The 17,113-nt window shown below is 44.2% G+C and overlaps 1 protein-coding gene across 3 annotated transcripts in view; it reads right to left on the bottom strand.

Annotated features, from left to right (window-relative positions):
• LOC134347606 (5'-AMP-activated protein kinase subunit gamma-1-like) overlaps positions 1–17,113 on the bottom strand; it is a 63,594-nt gene that overhangs the window by 43,929 nt on the left and 2,552 nt on the right. For 2 of the 3 annotated variants that reach the window (XR_010018208.1, XM_063049962.1), the window contains exons 2-5: positions 16,109–16,160; positions 10,770–10,876; positions 2,706–2,787; positions 893–951 (exon numbers count right to left, since the gene is read on the bottom strand). Coding sequence is in view for 2 of the 3 variants with exons in the window: in XM_063049962.1 (XP_062906032.1) it covers positions 893–951; positions 2,706–2,787; positions 10,770–10,876; positions 16,109–16,160 (300 nt within the window). In the remaining variant the exon portion in view is untranslated. The remainder of the gene's footprint in view (positions 1–892; positions 952–2,705; positions 2,788–10,769; positions 10,877–16,108; positions 16,161–17,113) is intronic. The other variant, XM_063049964.1, reaches the window with a different exon arrangement.

Raw genomic sequence — 17,113 nt, 5'->3', positions numbered from 1 at the left:
CATTATACCCTGAACTCAGTCTGGTCAAACAATGAACGTCCCTGGCTTGTCCTTACTTTTATTGATTCTTTATTGGGAGACCCAGCATGGTAACAACCCTCAGTGTGGGTGTGGAGTTAGAACTGTTTCTTAAAGGGATCAATTTATGATCAGCTTGCACTGCGCAGTTACTGCTGTTGGGGAAGGGATAGTGAGGGCTAATGACTGGTAAACTGGGATATGGATTATGCTAATGTGGTTACAGGGAACCATAGATGAAGCCTAGAACTAAAAACGTGGAATCCAGCAAGGACAACACCCAATCTCAGGAACTTCACTAATGATGTTATAGTGTGCTCCCATTGTAAGAGAAAATTGGATTTGCTGTTACACCTGTAGTTTGTCATTTTATTCTGTAATCAGGACCTAGTCTGCTACTTAATTAAGCCTTCCTGTAGCCACTATTTTGCTAACAAAACATAGTTTACTGGTAATCTCACCAACTGGGAATGTAAAAGCTGTATCAAATCCATGCTCGAGTAGATCAGCTTTGACTGGTCTCCTGGTGTACGCCAGTTTTTAATAAATCACACGCTATGTCAAACACCAACTATGCGTAATCTTTCATTCTGCTCCTACAACAAAACTAGTGCTAAAAGGGATCATTTTACTGATTGTAGATTGCCCGCGGCTCCTACTTACACCCATGTGACCGATTAACCCACTAAGCCATACGTCTTTGTAATGGGGAAGGCAACCTGCACACTCGGAGGAAACCCACACAAACAAGGAGAATGTACAAACTCCTTACAGACAGTGGGAGGAATTGTACCCGAGTCACCGGTGCTGTAATAGTGTTCACTAACCGCTGTGCTACCGTACTGCCCCTTACCATTCCTACTTACACCCTTACCATCGGAGACGTGTAGTATCTGTGCAAGATGTTGATGAAGTCAGTAATAGTCAGCATGCCTGCGGAGAGCGGAGATAGGAGCAGTTATACAGGGGGCCTGTTAACATCACTGACCGGAGACAGGGTCTGCGAGGGAGTGGCAGAGAGGGGGAAGAGGAGAGGGGGGGAGTGGACGGAGAGAGTAGGGGAGGAGAGAGGAGTGGGCAAGTGGGCAGAATGGGATGAGGATGAGTGATAGAGTGACAGAGGAAAGTGGGGGAGAGAAGAGGAGTGGGGGAAGAGGGAGGGGAGGGGAGAGGGGAAGGAGGGGGTGGAGTGGCAAGGAGAGTGGGGGGACAGGAGCAAAAGTAAAGAGGGGACGGATTGGGGTAGAATGATGGGGAGAGTGGGGTGACTGAGAGAGAAATTGGGAGGGAGAGTGGGGGAGAAAGTGGGGATGCTGAGGAGAAGGCGGTGCATGGGTATAGAGCCGTGAGGAGAGTGGGGGGAGATTAGAGATTGGGAGGGAGAGTGGGGAAGATTGGGGAGAGTTTGGGAGGGAAAGTGGGGGAGATTAGTTCTCAAAAACTAGTGGATGTAGGTTTAAGGTGATAGGGGAAAGATTTAAAAGGGATCTGAGGGGCAACTTCTTCAAGCAGAACTGGTGTATACATGAAATGAGCTGACTACGAAAGTGGCTGATGCGACTACTATAACAACATTTAAGCGACATTTGGATAACAAGTTTATGGATGGGAAAAGTTTAGAAAGATATGCTTGCAACAGGGCATTGGCAGGATGCAGAGCTGGGCTGAGAAATAGTAGCAACAGCAGGATATTGGGATCCACATCCACAGATTCCTCAAAGTTATGGAGCAAGTTGTTAAGTTGGTGAAAAAGGCGTGTGGTGCTCTATGAAACTCTGATTAGACCACGCTTGGAATATTGTGTTCCATTCTGGTTGTCTTATTATAGGGAGGATGTAGAAGCTTTAGAGCGGGTGCAGATGAGATTTACCAGGATGCTGCCGGGATTAGAGAGGATCTTTTATGAGTATAGGTTGAGTGAACTAGGGCTTTTCTCTTTGAAACGAAGGAGGATGAGAGGTGACTTGATAGAGATGTATACAGTGCATATAAAAAATATTCACCACCTCCCCCCTTGGAAATTTTCATGTTTTATTGTTTTACAACATTAAATCACAGTGAATTTAATTTGGCTTTATTTGACACTGATCAATAGAAAAAGACTCTTACATGTTAAAGTGAAAACAGATCTCCACTGATTTCTGTTGATCAGTGTCAAAAAAAACAATTAAATCCACTGTGATTCAATGTTGTAAAACAATGAAACTTGAAAACTTTCAAGGGGGTGAATATTTTTATAGGCGCTGTACAAGATGATAAGAGGCATAGATTGAGTGGATAGCCAGAGACTTTAACCCGGGTGAAAATGGCTAATACAAGGGGTGTAATTTTAAGGTTAAAAAGTATAACCTTAAAATTATAAGGGGGTAGTGTGAGAGGTAGGTTTCTGAAAAGTCTTGCCATGGATGATGTTAGAGGCAGATGCATTAGGGACATTTAAGAGACTGTTAGATAGGCACATGGAAGAAAGAAAAATGAAGGGCATGGCTATGAGGGAGGGAAGGGAAGATCTTAGGGTGTATATTGTGTTATAGGGGCTAAATGTGGGCAAATGGGACAAGCTTAGACAGGCATCTTGGTTGGCATGGACGAGTTGTGCTGAAGGGCCTGTATCTGTGCTGTGAGACTCTGTGAGTCCGAAGATGCGTGTACTCCAATCACATTCTGACACCAGGATCTAAACTCACCCACAAAACATTGCTCCTTGCTGTCCCAGAGAGGGGCGGCTCTCACACCATTGGCGACCATTGCCAGGAAGGCTTTCTTCACCTGCACAAAGTTGAGACAAACCTCAGCCTTTTACTCCTCTCATTCTGTTTGCGACCCCACAAACACTGAGGCACAGCTCAAATGCTAACTATAAATTTGACAATAGTCATAGTCATACTTTATTGATCCCAGGGGAAAAATTGGTTTTGTTACAGTTGCACCATAAATAATAAATAGTAATAGAACCATAAATATAATATGTAAATTACGCCAGTAAATTATGAAATAAGTCCAGGACCAGCCTATTGGCCCAGGGTGTCTGACCCTCCAAGGGCAGAATTTCAGGTAGTGACGAGGGGGCACACAGGAGTGAGATGGATCAGCTGGTTGAGTGGTGTTGCAACAACAACCTTGCACTCAGCATCAGTAAGACCAAGGAAATAATTGGAAAGTTCAGAAGAGGGATCGCACACCAGTCCTCATCGAGGGATCAGCAGTGGAAAGGGTGAGCAGTTTCTAGTTCCTGTGTGTCAACATCTCTGAAGATCCGTCCTGGACCCAATATATTGATAAAATTACAAAGAATGTGCAAAAGTGGCTATATTTCATGAGGAGTTTGAGGGGACTTTGTATGCAACCAAAGACTTGTGCAAATTTCTATAGATGAACTGTGGAGAACATTCTAACTGGTTGCATCACTGTTGGGTATCGAGGGACCACTGTATAGAAAAAGTGCTGGAAGTTAAAAACTCAGCCAGCTCCATCACGGGCACTAGCCTCCCTAGCACTGAGGACATCTTCAAAAGACAATGCCTGGAAAGGTAGCATCCATCATTAAGGACCCCCATTACCCAGGGCATGCCCTCTTCTCATTCCTTCTATCAAGGAAGAAGAACCTCCTTCTTGAAGACAGACACTTAATGGTTTAGGACCAGCTTCTTCCCCTAGGCCATCAGATTTCTGAATGGACAATGAACCCACGTATACTACCTCAGGATTTTTTGCTCTCTTTTTTGCACGACTTATCTATTTTAATTATATATATATTATATTTCTTACTGTAATTTATAGTTATTTTATTATGTATTGCACTCTACTGCTGCCACAAAACAAAAAAATTCACAACATTAATATTAAACCTGATTCTGATTCTAATTCCCTCACATAGACCTCAGTCTCACTGGTTATGGGCTGCGCTCACTCACCATTAGTGGGAGTATCACCAGCTTTGCAGCATCACCTCTCAGAAAAGACCTTGAAATGGGGTAAGTGAGGTTGAGGGTTGTGTAGGGCACACCAACAGGATAACTAGATCTCCTTATTAAAACGATCAAAAGGATGAGATTCAGCTCTGGAAAGATGAGAAATTATGTCAAAGCTGGTGAGATGACATAATTAGAGAGGGTGCAGAGGAGATTTACCAGGATGCTGCAAGGATTAGAGAGCACATTTTATGAGAATAGGTTGAGTGAGCTAGAGCTTTTCTCTTTGGAGCGAAAGAGGGTGCCATTTAAGAAGGGGGCAAGGAAGCAAAAAAGGAAATTATAGACTTGTTAGCTTGACATCGGAAGTTGTTGGAGTTGATTGTCAAGGATGAGGTTACAGAGTACCTGGAGGCATATGACAAGATAGGCAGAACTCAGCATGGTTTTCTTAAAGGAAAATCCTGCCTGAGAAACCTATTACAATTTTTTGAGGAAATTACAAGTAGGCTAGACAAGGGAGAGGCAGTGGATGTTGTATATTTGGATTTTCTGAAGGCCTTTGACAAGGTGCCACACATGAGGCTGCTTAACAAGATAAGAGCCCATGGAATTACAGGAAAGTTACATACATGGATAGAGCATTGGCTGATTGGCAGGAGACAGAGAGTGGGAATAAAGGGATCCTATTCTGCTTGGCTGCTGGTTACCATGGTGTTCCACATGGGCCAGTGTTGGGGCCGCTTCTTTTTACGTTGTACATCAACGATTTGGATTATGGAATAGATGGCTTTGTGGCTAAGTTTGCTGATGATACAAAGATAGGTGGAGGGACTGGTAGTGCTGAGGAAACAAGGAGTCTGCAGAGAGACTTGGATAGATTGGAAGAATGGGCAAACAAGTGGCAAATGAAATACAATGTTGGAAAGTGTAAGGTTATGCACTTTGGCAGAAGAAATAAATGGGCAGACTATTATTTAAATGGGGAGAGAATTCAAAGTTCTGAGATGCAACGGGACTTGGGAGTCCTCGTACAGGATACTCTTAAGGTTAACCTCCAGGTTGAGTCGGTGGTGAAGAAGGCGAATGCAATGTTGGCATTCATTTCTAGAGGAATAGAGTATAGGAGCAGAGATGTGATGTTGAGGCTCTATAAGGCACTGGTAAGACCTCACCTGGAGTACTGTGTGCAGTTTTGGTCTCCTTATTTAAGAAAGGATGTGCTGACCTTGGAGAGGGTTCAGAGAAGATTCACTAGAATGATTCTGGGAATGAGAGGGTTAACATATGAGGACTGTTTGTCCGCTCTTGGACTGTATTCCTTGGAGTTTAGAAGAATGAGGGGAGACCTCATAGAAACATTTCGAATGTTGAAAGGCATGGACAGAGTGGATGTGGCAAAGTTGTTTCCCATGATGGGGGCATCTAGTACGAGAGGGCATGACTTAAGGATTGAAGGGCGCTCATTCAGAACAGAAATGCGAAGAAATTTTTTTGGCCAGAGGGTGGTGAATCTATGGAACTTGTTGCCACGGGCGGCAGTGGAGGCCAAGTCATTGGGTGTATTTAAGGCAGAGAGTGATAGGTATCTGAGTAGCCAGGCATCAAAGGTTATGGTGAGGAGGCGGGGGAGTGGGATTAAATGGGAGAATGGATCAGCTCATGATAAAATGGTGGAGTGGACTCGACGGGCCGAATGGCCGACTTCTGCTCCTTTGTCTTATGATCTAGCCCTTCTCTCCCACATAGCCCTCTAAAAGCCTATCTAAGAGCCTTTTAAATGTTCTAAATGCATCTACCACTGGAGGAGCATTCCATGCTCTCTGTGTGAAAAAGAAACTGAGATTAGGAAGGATGAGGAAGCTTTAGAGTGGGTGCAGACGAGATTTATCAGGATGTTGCCTGGATTAGAAAACATATCTTATGACGAGTGGTTGAGCAAGTTAGGGCTTTTCTCTTTGGAGCGAATCAGGGTTTACGGCTTGTGGGCCAAAGGGCCTGTTCCTGTACTGTACTATGCTCTACTGAAAAAGAGTTCAGAAATGCTTGCAGTCCAGAGAACGTGCAAGGGCTTCCTGTCTAATAGACATAGGTTTAGGATGAGAGGGTAAAGATTTGCACATGTCGCTCCACTCTTCAAGGGAGGGAGGCAGAAGAAAGGATATTATAGGCTGATTAGCCTGACTTCTGTCTGGGAATATGTCGGAGTCAATTGTTAAGAATAAGGTGTTGGGTACTTGGAGCCACGTGAAAAAATAGGCCAAAGTCCACATGGTTTCCTTAAGGAAAAGAATGAGGGGGGATCTGATAGAGGTTTACAAATTTATGAGGAGTATAGACAGAGTAAATGTGAATAGGCTCTTTCCACTTAGATTAGGAAAGATAAGTATGAGAGGACATGGCTTTAGGGTGAAAGGGAAAAGGTTTAGGGGGAACATTAGGGGGAACTTGTTCACTCAGAGAGTGGTGGGAGTGTGGAACAAGCTAACATCTGACGTGGTAAATGCGGGCTCACTCTTAAGTTTTAAGAATAAATTGGATAGGTACATGGATGGGAGAAGTCTGCAGGGTTATGGACTGGATGCAGGTCAATGGGACTAGCAGAATAATATTTTGGCAGAGACTAGAAGGGCCGAATGGCCTGTTTTCTGTGCTGTAACGTTCTATGGTTCTATGGAAAGTTTTGCCTGTCGAATCTATTGGAATTCTTTGAAGAAATAACAAGTAGGACAGACAAAGGCAAATTGGCAAATGTTGTATACTTGGATTTTCAGAAGGCCTTTGACAAGGTGCTGCGCATGAGGCTGCTGAACAAGAGCCCATGGTATTACAGGAAAGATACTAGAATGGATAGAATAATGACTGATTGACAGGAGGCAAAAAGTGGGAATAAAGGGAGCCTTTTCGGATTGGCTGCCAGTGACTAGCAGTTTTCCACAGGGGTCTGTGTTGGGATCGATTCTTTTTACGTTGTACGTCAACAATTTTGATAAAGGAATTGTTAACTTTGTCGTCAAGTTTGCGGGCGATATAAAGGTAAGAGGAGGGACAGGTAGTGTTGAGGAAGTAGAGAGCTTGGAGAAAGACTTGGACAGATTAGGAGAATGGGCAAAGAAGTGGCAGATGGAATGTAGTGTCGGGAAATGAATACTCATGCAATTTGGTAGAAGGAATAAAAGCATAGAGTATTTTCGAAATGGGAAGAAAATTCAAAAATCTGAGGTGCAAAGGGATTTGGGAGTCCTCATGCAGGATTCCCTGAAGGTTAATTTACTGGTTGAATTGATGGTGAATGCAATGTTAGCATTCATTTGAAATGGACTAGGATACAAAAGGAAGGATGTAATGCTGTATAAGTCACTGGAGAGGCCTCACTTGGAGCACTGTGAACAGTTTTGGCCCTTTATTTAAAAAAGGACATTGGAGAGGATTCAGAGGAAGTTCGCGAGACTGATTCCAGGAATGAAAGGGTTATCATATAAGCAGCGATTGAAGGCTCTGGGCCTGTACTCACTGGAATTTAGAAGAATGAGGGAGGATCTCATTGAACCTATCAAATGTTCAAAGGGTTAGATACAGCAGATGTGAAGAAAATGTTTCCTTTGGTGGGGGAGTCTAAGACCAAAGGGCACAACCTCAAAAGAGAGGGACATCCATTTAGAACAGAGATGAGGAGGAATTTCTTTAGCCTGAAGGTGGTGAATCTGTGGAATTCATTGCCACAGGCAGTTGTGGAGTCCAGGTCACTGGTGCACTGAAGGTGGAGGCAGATAGTTATTGATTTATCAGACTGTGAAAGGATATGGGCAGAAGGTAGGAGAATGGCATTGGATCAGCCATGATGAAATGGCGGAGCAGACTAACTGGCCTAATTCTGCTCCTATGTCTTATGGTCTTATTTATATGAGAAATGAGAAACAGCTTCTTCACACAGAGGGTGATGGGAGTATGGAATGAGCTGCCATGGGTGTATGAAAGTCATAGAGGTGGGTACAATTACAACATTTAAAAGGCTTTTAGATGGGTAAATTCACTCAGTGGCCACTTTATGAGGTACAAAAGTGGAACCCAGTATAGTTTTCTGTTGCTATAGCCTATCCACTTCAAGGTTCAACGTGCTGTGTGTTCAGAGATGTTCACCACTGTTACAATTTGTGGTTTTTTAAGTTGCTGTTTGCTTCCTGTCAGGGTGTGGAAGCTTTAGAGAGGATGCAGAGGAGATCTACCAGGATGCTAACTGTGTTCGAGAGCGAGCTCGGGCTCTTCTCTACAAACTGAAGTTGGTGACTTGATTATAGTTGTACAAGATAGTAAGAGGCATAGATCAAGTGGACAGTCAGAGATCATTTTTCGCAGGGTGGAAATGGCTAATAGGAGGGGCATAATTTTAAGGTGATTGGAGGAAAATATAAGGGGGGGGTTATATCAGAGTTAAGTTCTTTAACAAAGCATGGTGGGTGCTTGAAACACCCTGTGAAGGATAATGGTAGAGGCAGATACAATAGGGGCATTTAAGAAACTCATAGATGCTCTTTTGTACATCACTGGAATATGGATGGTCAGAAAACGGAGGGTTGTGTAGGAGGAAAGAGTTAGATTTGATCTTAGAGTTGGCTAAAAAGTGGATCAAAGGGCCAGTATGGAGCTGTGATGCTCTATGTTCTAACAATGGAAGAAGGGAAACATTAGATTGTACTTGGAGAAGGTTAAAAGGTCAGAACAACAATGAAGGCCTGTACTGTGCTGTACTGTTCTCTATTTCAAACAAGGAATTCAGGAGAAGTTTCTTCATCTAGGGGCAGATGAGTGTATGGGGTTATCCTCACAGGGGATAGGGAGGGTTTCTATGTTTAAGGAGAAGCAGAACAAACGCAGAGAGGGGAAAGGAGCAGATGGACATGGTGGCAGGGGAAAAGATGCAATCACAAAGAAGGCACGCCTGTACCTATATTTTATTAGGGGTTTGAGGAGATTTGATATGTCACCAAAGGCTCTAGCAAATTTCTACAGAAGCACCATGGAGGCCATTCTGACCGATTGCATCACTGCCTGGTACTGGCTTCAATGTGCAGGATCGCAATGACCTGCCGAGGGTTGTAGGCTCCACCAGCTCCATCTCAGGCACAATCCTCCCCACCATCAAGGACATCTTCAAAAGGAAGATGGCATCTATCTGGGACATGCCTCTTTTCATTACTGCCATCAGGGAGGAGGTCAGGAGCCTGTGGACCCACATTCAACATGTTAGGAACAGCTTTTTCTCCTCCAACATCAGATTTCTTATCAGTCCATGACTTCGATGTCATTATTCCTCTTTTGCTCTATATAATTTTTGCAGCTTAAGTAATTTTCATCTTACACTGCACTGCTGCCACAAAACAACACATTTCATGACGCATGTCGGTGAACGAAACCCTGATTCTGAAGGATTAGAACCAGTATTGACCAGCTGATATAACAGCCTGCTGTTGTACTGTGAACTTTACGTAGAACATAGCAGCACAGTACTGGCCCTTTGGTCCTTGATATTCTGCCAACATTTTAACCCACTCCAAGATCAATTGAATTCTTCCCTCCACTTGGTGCTCCATTTTTCTATCATTCATGTGCCTAAGAAAGGAGTATAGGAGTTGGGATGTAATGTTGAAATTGTATAAGACATTGGTGAAACCAGATTTGGAGTATTGTGTACAGTTTTGGTCACCGAATTATAGGAAAGATGTCAACAAAGTTGAGAGAGTACAGAGAAGATTTACTAGAATGTTACCTGGGTTTCATCACCTGATTTACAGAGAAAGGTTGAACAAGTTGGGTCTTTATTCTCTGGAACGTAGAAGGTTGAAGGGGGACTTGATAGACATATTTAAAATTATGAGGGGGATAGATAGAGTTGACGTGGATAGGCTTTTTCCATTGAGAGTGGGGGAGATTCAAACAAGAGGACATGAGTTGAGAGTTAAAGGGCAAAAGTTTAGGGGTAACATGAGGGGGAACTTCTTTACTCAGAGAGTGTAGCTGTGTGGAACGAGCTTCCAGCAGAAGTGGTTGAGGCAGGTTCGATGTTGTCGTTTAAAGTTAAATTGGATAGCTATATGGACAGGAAAGGAATGGAGGGTTATGGGCTGAGTGCAGGTCGGTGGGACTAGGTGAAAGTAAGAGTTCGGCATGGACTAGAAGAGCCAAGATGGCCTGTTTCCGTGCTGTAATGTTTATATGGTTATATGGTTAAGAGTCTCTTAAATAGTCTCTAAGAGTATCTGCCTCCACCATTAACCCAGCAAGGTATTCCAAGCACCCACCACTCTGTGTAAAAAATCTATGCCTGACACCACCCCCCATACTTTTTTCCTACCACCTTAAAATTAACATCCTTGGTATTAGCCTTTTCCACTCTGGGAAAAGTCTTTGGCTATCCACTTGATCTATGCCTTTTGTCATCTTGTACACCTCTATCAAGTTACCTCGCATCCCCCTTTGTTCCAAGGAGAATTTCCCTAGCTCACTCAACCTATCCTCACGAGACATACTCTCTAATCCAGGCAGCATCCTGGTAAATCTCTCTGTACCCTCTCTAAAACTTCCATATCCTTCCCTATGAGCAGACCAGAACTGCAATACTCCAAGGGTGATATAATCAGAGCTTTATAAAGATGAAATATTACCCTCTGGCTCTTGATCTCATACCACTGACTAATCAAGGGCAACACTCCCACCTATCAACTTGCGCGGTAACTTTGAGGGACATAGGACTCAGATCCCTCTCTTCCTTCATACTGTTAAGAATCACATCTTAGCCCTTTGCTGACACTCCCAGTTGCATACCCACCAGCCCTTTCTCACCTGCAAGGTCGTATCGAAGACAACAAGTTTGGAACTGGTGGGGATGGCGTCGTAGCACTGATGTGCTTTCATGAAGTTCATGTAGATGGTAGCATCTGGCTCCGACCCTGCAGGGGAAGAGAAATGGAGTCAAATCTCACAGAGAATCAGGATCGAGTCAGGAATTGTACCCCAACTATCCCACTCCGTCTGGTTGTGGCTCAATAAAACAGGCTGCTGGAGGAACACAGCAGTTCAGGCAGCATCTGTGGGGTAAAAAGGACAACTGACGTCTCGTGACATGAAATATCAGCTACCCCTTTGCCTCTGCAGAAGCTGCTCAATCTCTGAGCTTCGCCAGCATACAACATGCCCAAAGTCTGTACCGTTGTGGGCGCCCCAGTAGGGTAGTGGTTAATGCAATGCTATTAAAGCTCGGGGAGGGGGGTCGTAGTTCAGAGTTCAATACTTGCTCTGTCTGTATGGAGTTCGTACATTCCTCCCGATGAACACCAGGTGCTCCGCCTTCTTCCCACATTCTAAAGACGTACCAGTCAGGAGGTCATTGTGAATTGTCCTGTGGTGAGGCTAGGGTTAAATCGGTGGGTTGCTGGGTGGTGTGGCTCGTTGGGCACTGTATCACCAAATAAATAAATAACCAGAGTCAACATCTGGCGAGGCAATCTTTAAGAGAAGATTGGTTAATTAGGGGTCATTCAGAACTAGAAAAAAATTCAATGGTGGAAATTGTTATTTTAACCGTTTATTGAATTTATTCTCATAAGCACAAATACATTCTGCACAGTTGTAATTAAATACTGCTGCTTCACAGGCAAATAGCATAAGAGACACAACATTCACAAGAACACAAAATTAATCCTAAAATATATAAAATTATACTTGACCATCATTTTACTTTAAGTTCAAGTTCATATATACAACCAAATGAAAGAACATTCCTCTAGACCATGGTACATCCACAGTACCTACGTAACACACAGCAAAAAACTAAATATTGCCACAAATAAGTTAACAAAATGTAATTCAAAATGCATGTAGTGCACAGCACATATAGACAGCAAGCAGCTCACTGTCCTAGTGACAAGACCTCGTTGGTGGCAGGTTATCCATTAGTCTCACAGCCTGAGGGAAGAAGTTGTTACCCAGTCTGGCCGTCCTAGTCCTAATGCTCCTGTACCTCCTTCCTGATGGTAGTGGGTCAAAGAGATTGTTGGATGGGTGGTAGGGATCGTCAGCAATGCTCCAGGCATTCTCTTTGGTACGTGTTGCAAAGAAGGGGGAGGGAGACCCCAGTGGCCATTTATACTATCCTCTGTAGGATCTTGCAGTCCAGTACCTTACCCTTCTGTACAACACAATGATGTAGCCAGACGGGATACTCTCAATAGTGGTCTTGTAGAAAGTTGTGAGAATGACAGAGTGGAGGTTGCTCGTCTCAATCTCCTCAGCAAGTGTAGACGCTGCTGTGTCTTCTTGACTATTGAGGAGGAGTAGTGGGTTCAAGTTAGGTCATCTGTTATGTGCACACCAAGGAACTTTGTGCTCTGCTCTTTCTCTCTCTCCACAGTAGAGCCATTGACATGCCATGGGAGTGGTCAACCTGTGCCTTCCTAAAGTCTACAATTGTCCTGTCTACGTTGAGACTCAGGTTGTTGTTCTCACACCATCTGACAAGCCTCTCTACCTCCTCTCTGGATGCCGTCTCATCATCGTTGCCAATGAGGCCAGCCACTGTAGCATCGTGGGCAAACTTGATGATGTGGTTTGAGCAGGATCTGGCAGAGCAGTCATGAGTCAGCAGTGTGAACAGCAGAGTGCTGAGCACACAGCCCTGGGGGCGCCGTGCTCGGCATGATGGAGCTTTAGTATCGCAGGTCATCACTCCACTTCATCAGCTTAGGGAAATAGAAGCTGCATTTCTTTCTTTTAACTTTTTAATGCTGTATCATCCCAGTGACTATACACTTTGAGACCAGTATTTTAGAACATAGCACAGCACAGCAACAGCTCTACAGTCATGATGTCGGCACTGAACATGTTGCAGAACTAATCCAAATCTCTTCTGCCTGCATATGTTCCACTTCCCTAAATCCCTTACTATCCACTCGTATATCGAACAGCCTCCCAAACGCCTCTATCGTATCTGAATATTATTCATATTATTATTATTATTCAGATTTATTATCACTTTGATTACTATTGGCTCAGCACAACATTATGGGCTGAAGGGCTTATTGTTATGCTGTATTGTTCTATCTTCTATGCACATTGCAACAAACAGTGAAATACATCTTTTGTGTTAACAACCAACACAACTTATGGATGTGCTGAGGGCAGCCTGCAAGTGTAGCAACACCTCCTAGCACCAAAATTGCTTGGTGGTAGAACACAGAACACAACAAGCAACAAGACATCCCCATTCCTCTTTCCCACCCACCCACCCTCATGAACAGTCCTCTAGTTCCTGAACAGGGCTTTGGCCCTCCAGTTTCTGGGCTTCGGCCAAGTGGCTACGACTTGCAGACTACTGATCGATCCTTGGTATCGACCCCTGGACTAGCTGATCACAGGATCCCGCAGGTCAAACTATCGTGCCTCGGTATCTGTTTCCACCACCATCCGAGACAGCGGGCTCCAAGCACCCCCGACTCCCTGCCTTGCACGGCTACCTTTTGTTCCAGCTTGTTTGCTGTTGGAGATCTCTGCACCTTGTGCCTGTAAGGAAGTTAGAGGTATCTGAGGGTGGCTGTAGTCCGGAAAGCTCTGCCTGGTGGCAGTAGACTCTCACAAATATTTAACGAATATCCAGAGGAGCGCTTGAATCAGCAAAGTATCGACGGCAACAGACCAAGTGAGATGAGTGTGGATGAGCAGTTTATTTTTAGAGACACAGCACAGTAACAGACCCACTCGGCCCTGCCCAATTATGCCATGTGACCAACTAGCTCACGAACCTGAACGGTACGTCTTTGAAGTGTGGGAGAAACCTGGTGCACCCGGGGAACGTGCAACCTCCTTGCAGACAGGGGCGGGAATCGAACTGTGATCACTGGCGCTGTAAAACGTTACGTTATTCGCTATGCTGCTGCACTGCGCTCCACACATATAGATTACTCAATACATAATGTCCATGAGAAGTTTGGACAGGTACACGGATGAGAGGGATAAGAAAGCCTATTCTCTGGGGGGAGGTAAAGAGGGCTGGGGGAGGCACAAACTAAATAAACTACAGGACCTGCTTCTGCGCTGTACAACTCTATCTCCTTATGACTACAGAGAATAAGACCATTAGAAGTAAGAATAGAATTAGGCCACTAGGCCCATCGAGCCAGCTCTACCATTCAATAATGGCAGATTTATTATCCCTCTCAATGACCTCTCCCTGTAACCTTTGACACCCTTACTAATCAAGTACTTATCAACCTCCACCTTAAATATACCCATTGACTTGACCTCCTCAGCCATCTGTGGCCATGAATTCCACAGATTCACCATCCTCTGGCAAAAGAAATTCCTCCTCATCTCTGTTCTCTGCCTGTGACTATGTCAGAGGGTCAGAGCATAAAGGGAAGGTCACAGTGAATGTTCTAGATCCATGATGTTCAATAATTTGATTTTCGTATCAGATTTTGAACAACTGAAGGGCTTTGCGTTATGACATCAAAGTGCCTTCATTCTGAGATGAATAGAGTACTTGAACCGTTAAGAAAGCTAAGCCTGGCTATTGATACTGATTTGATGCAAACTCATCACCAAAACCTCTAGATCTGGAATTCAATAGCTCCCTTTGCAACTGGATCCTTGACTTCCTGACCAACAGACCACACTCATTAAGGATGGGCAGCAACACCTCTGCCACAATTATTCTAAACACTGGTACACCATAGTTGTGTCTCGGCCCCCTTCTCTGCTCCCTGTACGCTCCGCTGCATTGCCAGATTCCGCTCTTACTTCATCTACGTTTGCAGGTGATTCCAGTGTAGCAGGCCGTACCTCAAATAACGATGGGTCGGAGTACAGGAAGGCGATAGAGAGCTTAGTAGCATGGTGCCAAGACACCAACTTTTCCCTCAATGTTAACAACACGATAGAGCTGGTTTTGACTTCAGGAAGGGGGCAGTGCACATGGTTCTGTCTGAATCCATAGGGCTGAGGTTAAAGGGATTGAGAGCTTCAAGTTCCTAGGACTGAACATCACTAACAGCCTGCCATTAACATAAGAGATTCTGCAGATGCTGGAAATTCAGAGCAATGCAGGCAAAATGCTGGAGGAACTCAGGAGGTCAGGCAGGGTCTATGGAGAGTAATAAACAGTTGACGTTTTGGGCCAAGACCCTTCATTAGGACCGGAAAGGAAGGGGAAGAAGACAGAATAGGAAAGAGGAGGGAGGGGAAGGAATACAAGCTGGAAGGTGATAGGTGAAGCCAGGTGGGTGGGTGGGGGGCAGAGGTGTGAATGAGAAGCTGGGAGATCCAATCACATAGATGAATGCCTTTACGTCCTCTGGAGACTGAATAAACTTGGCATGTCCTCTTACCAATGTCCTCTTATCAGTGCATCATAGAAAGCGTCCTATCTGGATGCATCATGGCTTGATACGGTAACTACTCAGCCCACGACCTCAAGAAACTGGAGAGAGTTGTTGACATGGCTCAGCTCATCATGGAAACTTGCCTCCCCTGCATGGACTCTGTCTACACTTCGCGCAGCCTTGATAAAGTGTCCAGCATAATCAAAAACTCCACCCTCCCCATACAACCTCTCTTCTTCCCCCTCCCATTGGGCAGAAAGTACTAAAGCCTGAATGCACATTCCACCAGGCCTGAGAATGCCTTCTATCCCACTGTTAGTGAACAGTCCCTTCGTATGATAAGGACTCTTAACCTCACCATCTACCTTCTTGTGATCTTGCACCTTGCTGTCTGCCTACACTGCTCTTTCTCTGTAACTGTAACACTATATTCTGCATTCTGTTATTGTTTTATCTTGTACTCCTCCTAGAGCTGCTCCAAACAGCGCTCTATGAGGTCTTTCTTACCCTCGGCCATTAGGCTCTATAATGAGTCAACCTGCACCGGGGAAGTGATGAGCCCCACCCCCTCCTGTTAGACTGTTTGTGGTATCTTATTTTTTATTCTTTCTACTTCTCTTCTAATATTCATACCTGTGCGCTTGTAATTACTGTGACACTGTAATTTCCTTGGGAATCAATGAAGTATCAATCTATCCACCTCAATGCTCTGTGACAATAATAAACCAATTTGACAATTTAGATTTTTTTGTATAATATTGCATTAAAGAATGAAGTACATTTATAGATATAAGCAGAGGCACTTACCAATATTGTCAGGCAGAAACTTTTCAAACAGGCTGCAGTCCTGATCTGAAAGCTTAATAACAGTGATGGCGGATGGTTATCATCAAATGTTTTAAAAAAAGGGCATAAAGACGCTCTATCAGAAACATTCAAAGCCACGATGGAATTCGTGACTTCATGGCAAGTTTATGAACAAGATGAAGATGTGTGGAGGAGTAGGCAGTGTTGAGGAAGCAGGGAGTCTGCAGAAGGACTTAGACAGATTAGGAGAATGGACAAAGAAATATCAGATGGAATACAGTGTAGGGAAGTATATGATCATGCACTATAACACAAGGAATCAAGAGTGAGACTCTAAACAGGGAGAAAATTCAGAAATCAGAGGTGCAAAGGGACTTGGGAGTCCCAGTATGGGATCCTTTAAATGTTCACTTGCAGGATGAGTCAGTGGTAAGGAAGGCAAATGTAATGTTAGCAAAAATTTCAAGAGGACTGGAATATAAAGGCCAGGACGTAATGCTGAGGTTTTATAAGGCACTAGTCAGTCAGGCTGCATCTGGAGCATTCTGAGCAGTTTTAGGTCCCTTATCGAAGGAATTGTGTGCTGGCATTGGAGAGGGTCCAGAGGGGTTTTACAAGAATTTCCTTAGCCAGAGGATGGTGAAATTATGTAATTCATTGCCACAGATGACTGTGGAGGCCAAGTTATTGGGTGTATTTAAAGCAGATGTTGATAGATTCTTGATTAATAGGGAAGGTTACAAGAAGATGGCAGGAGAATGGGGTTGAGAGGGAAAATAAATCAGCCATGATGGAATGGCAGAGCATTCTCGAGGAGCTGGATGGTCTAATTCTGCTCCCATATCTTAAGATCTCATGTGCACACAGACAGTAGCTGAATTTGAATAATTTTCCTTAAATGTACAATGCAAAAATGAAAACACGGTTCAAACTTTGGATCTCTTAGCTTTAGCTGCAGAGCAGAGAAGGTTCATCTCGGTGAGGGGATAGGCAGAGACCGAGTCT

This window comes from Mobula hypostoma, chromosome 6 (assembly GCF_963921235.1).
Source record: "Mobula hypostoma chromosome 6, sMobHyp1.1, whole genome shotgun sequence".
Taxonomy (NCBI): Eukaryota; Metazoa; Chordata; class Chondrichthyes; order Myliobatiformes; family Myliobatidae; genus Mobula; species Mobula hypostoma.
The sequence above is the reverse complement of the archived record's forward strand: the minus strand, read 5'-3'. Positions and strand labels throughout refer to the sequence as shown.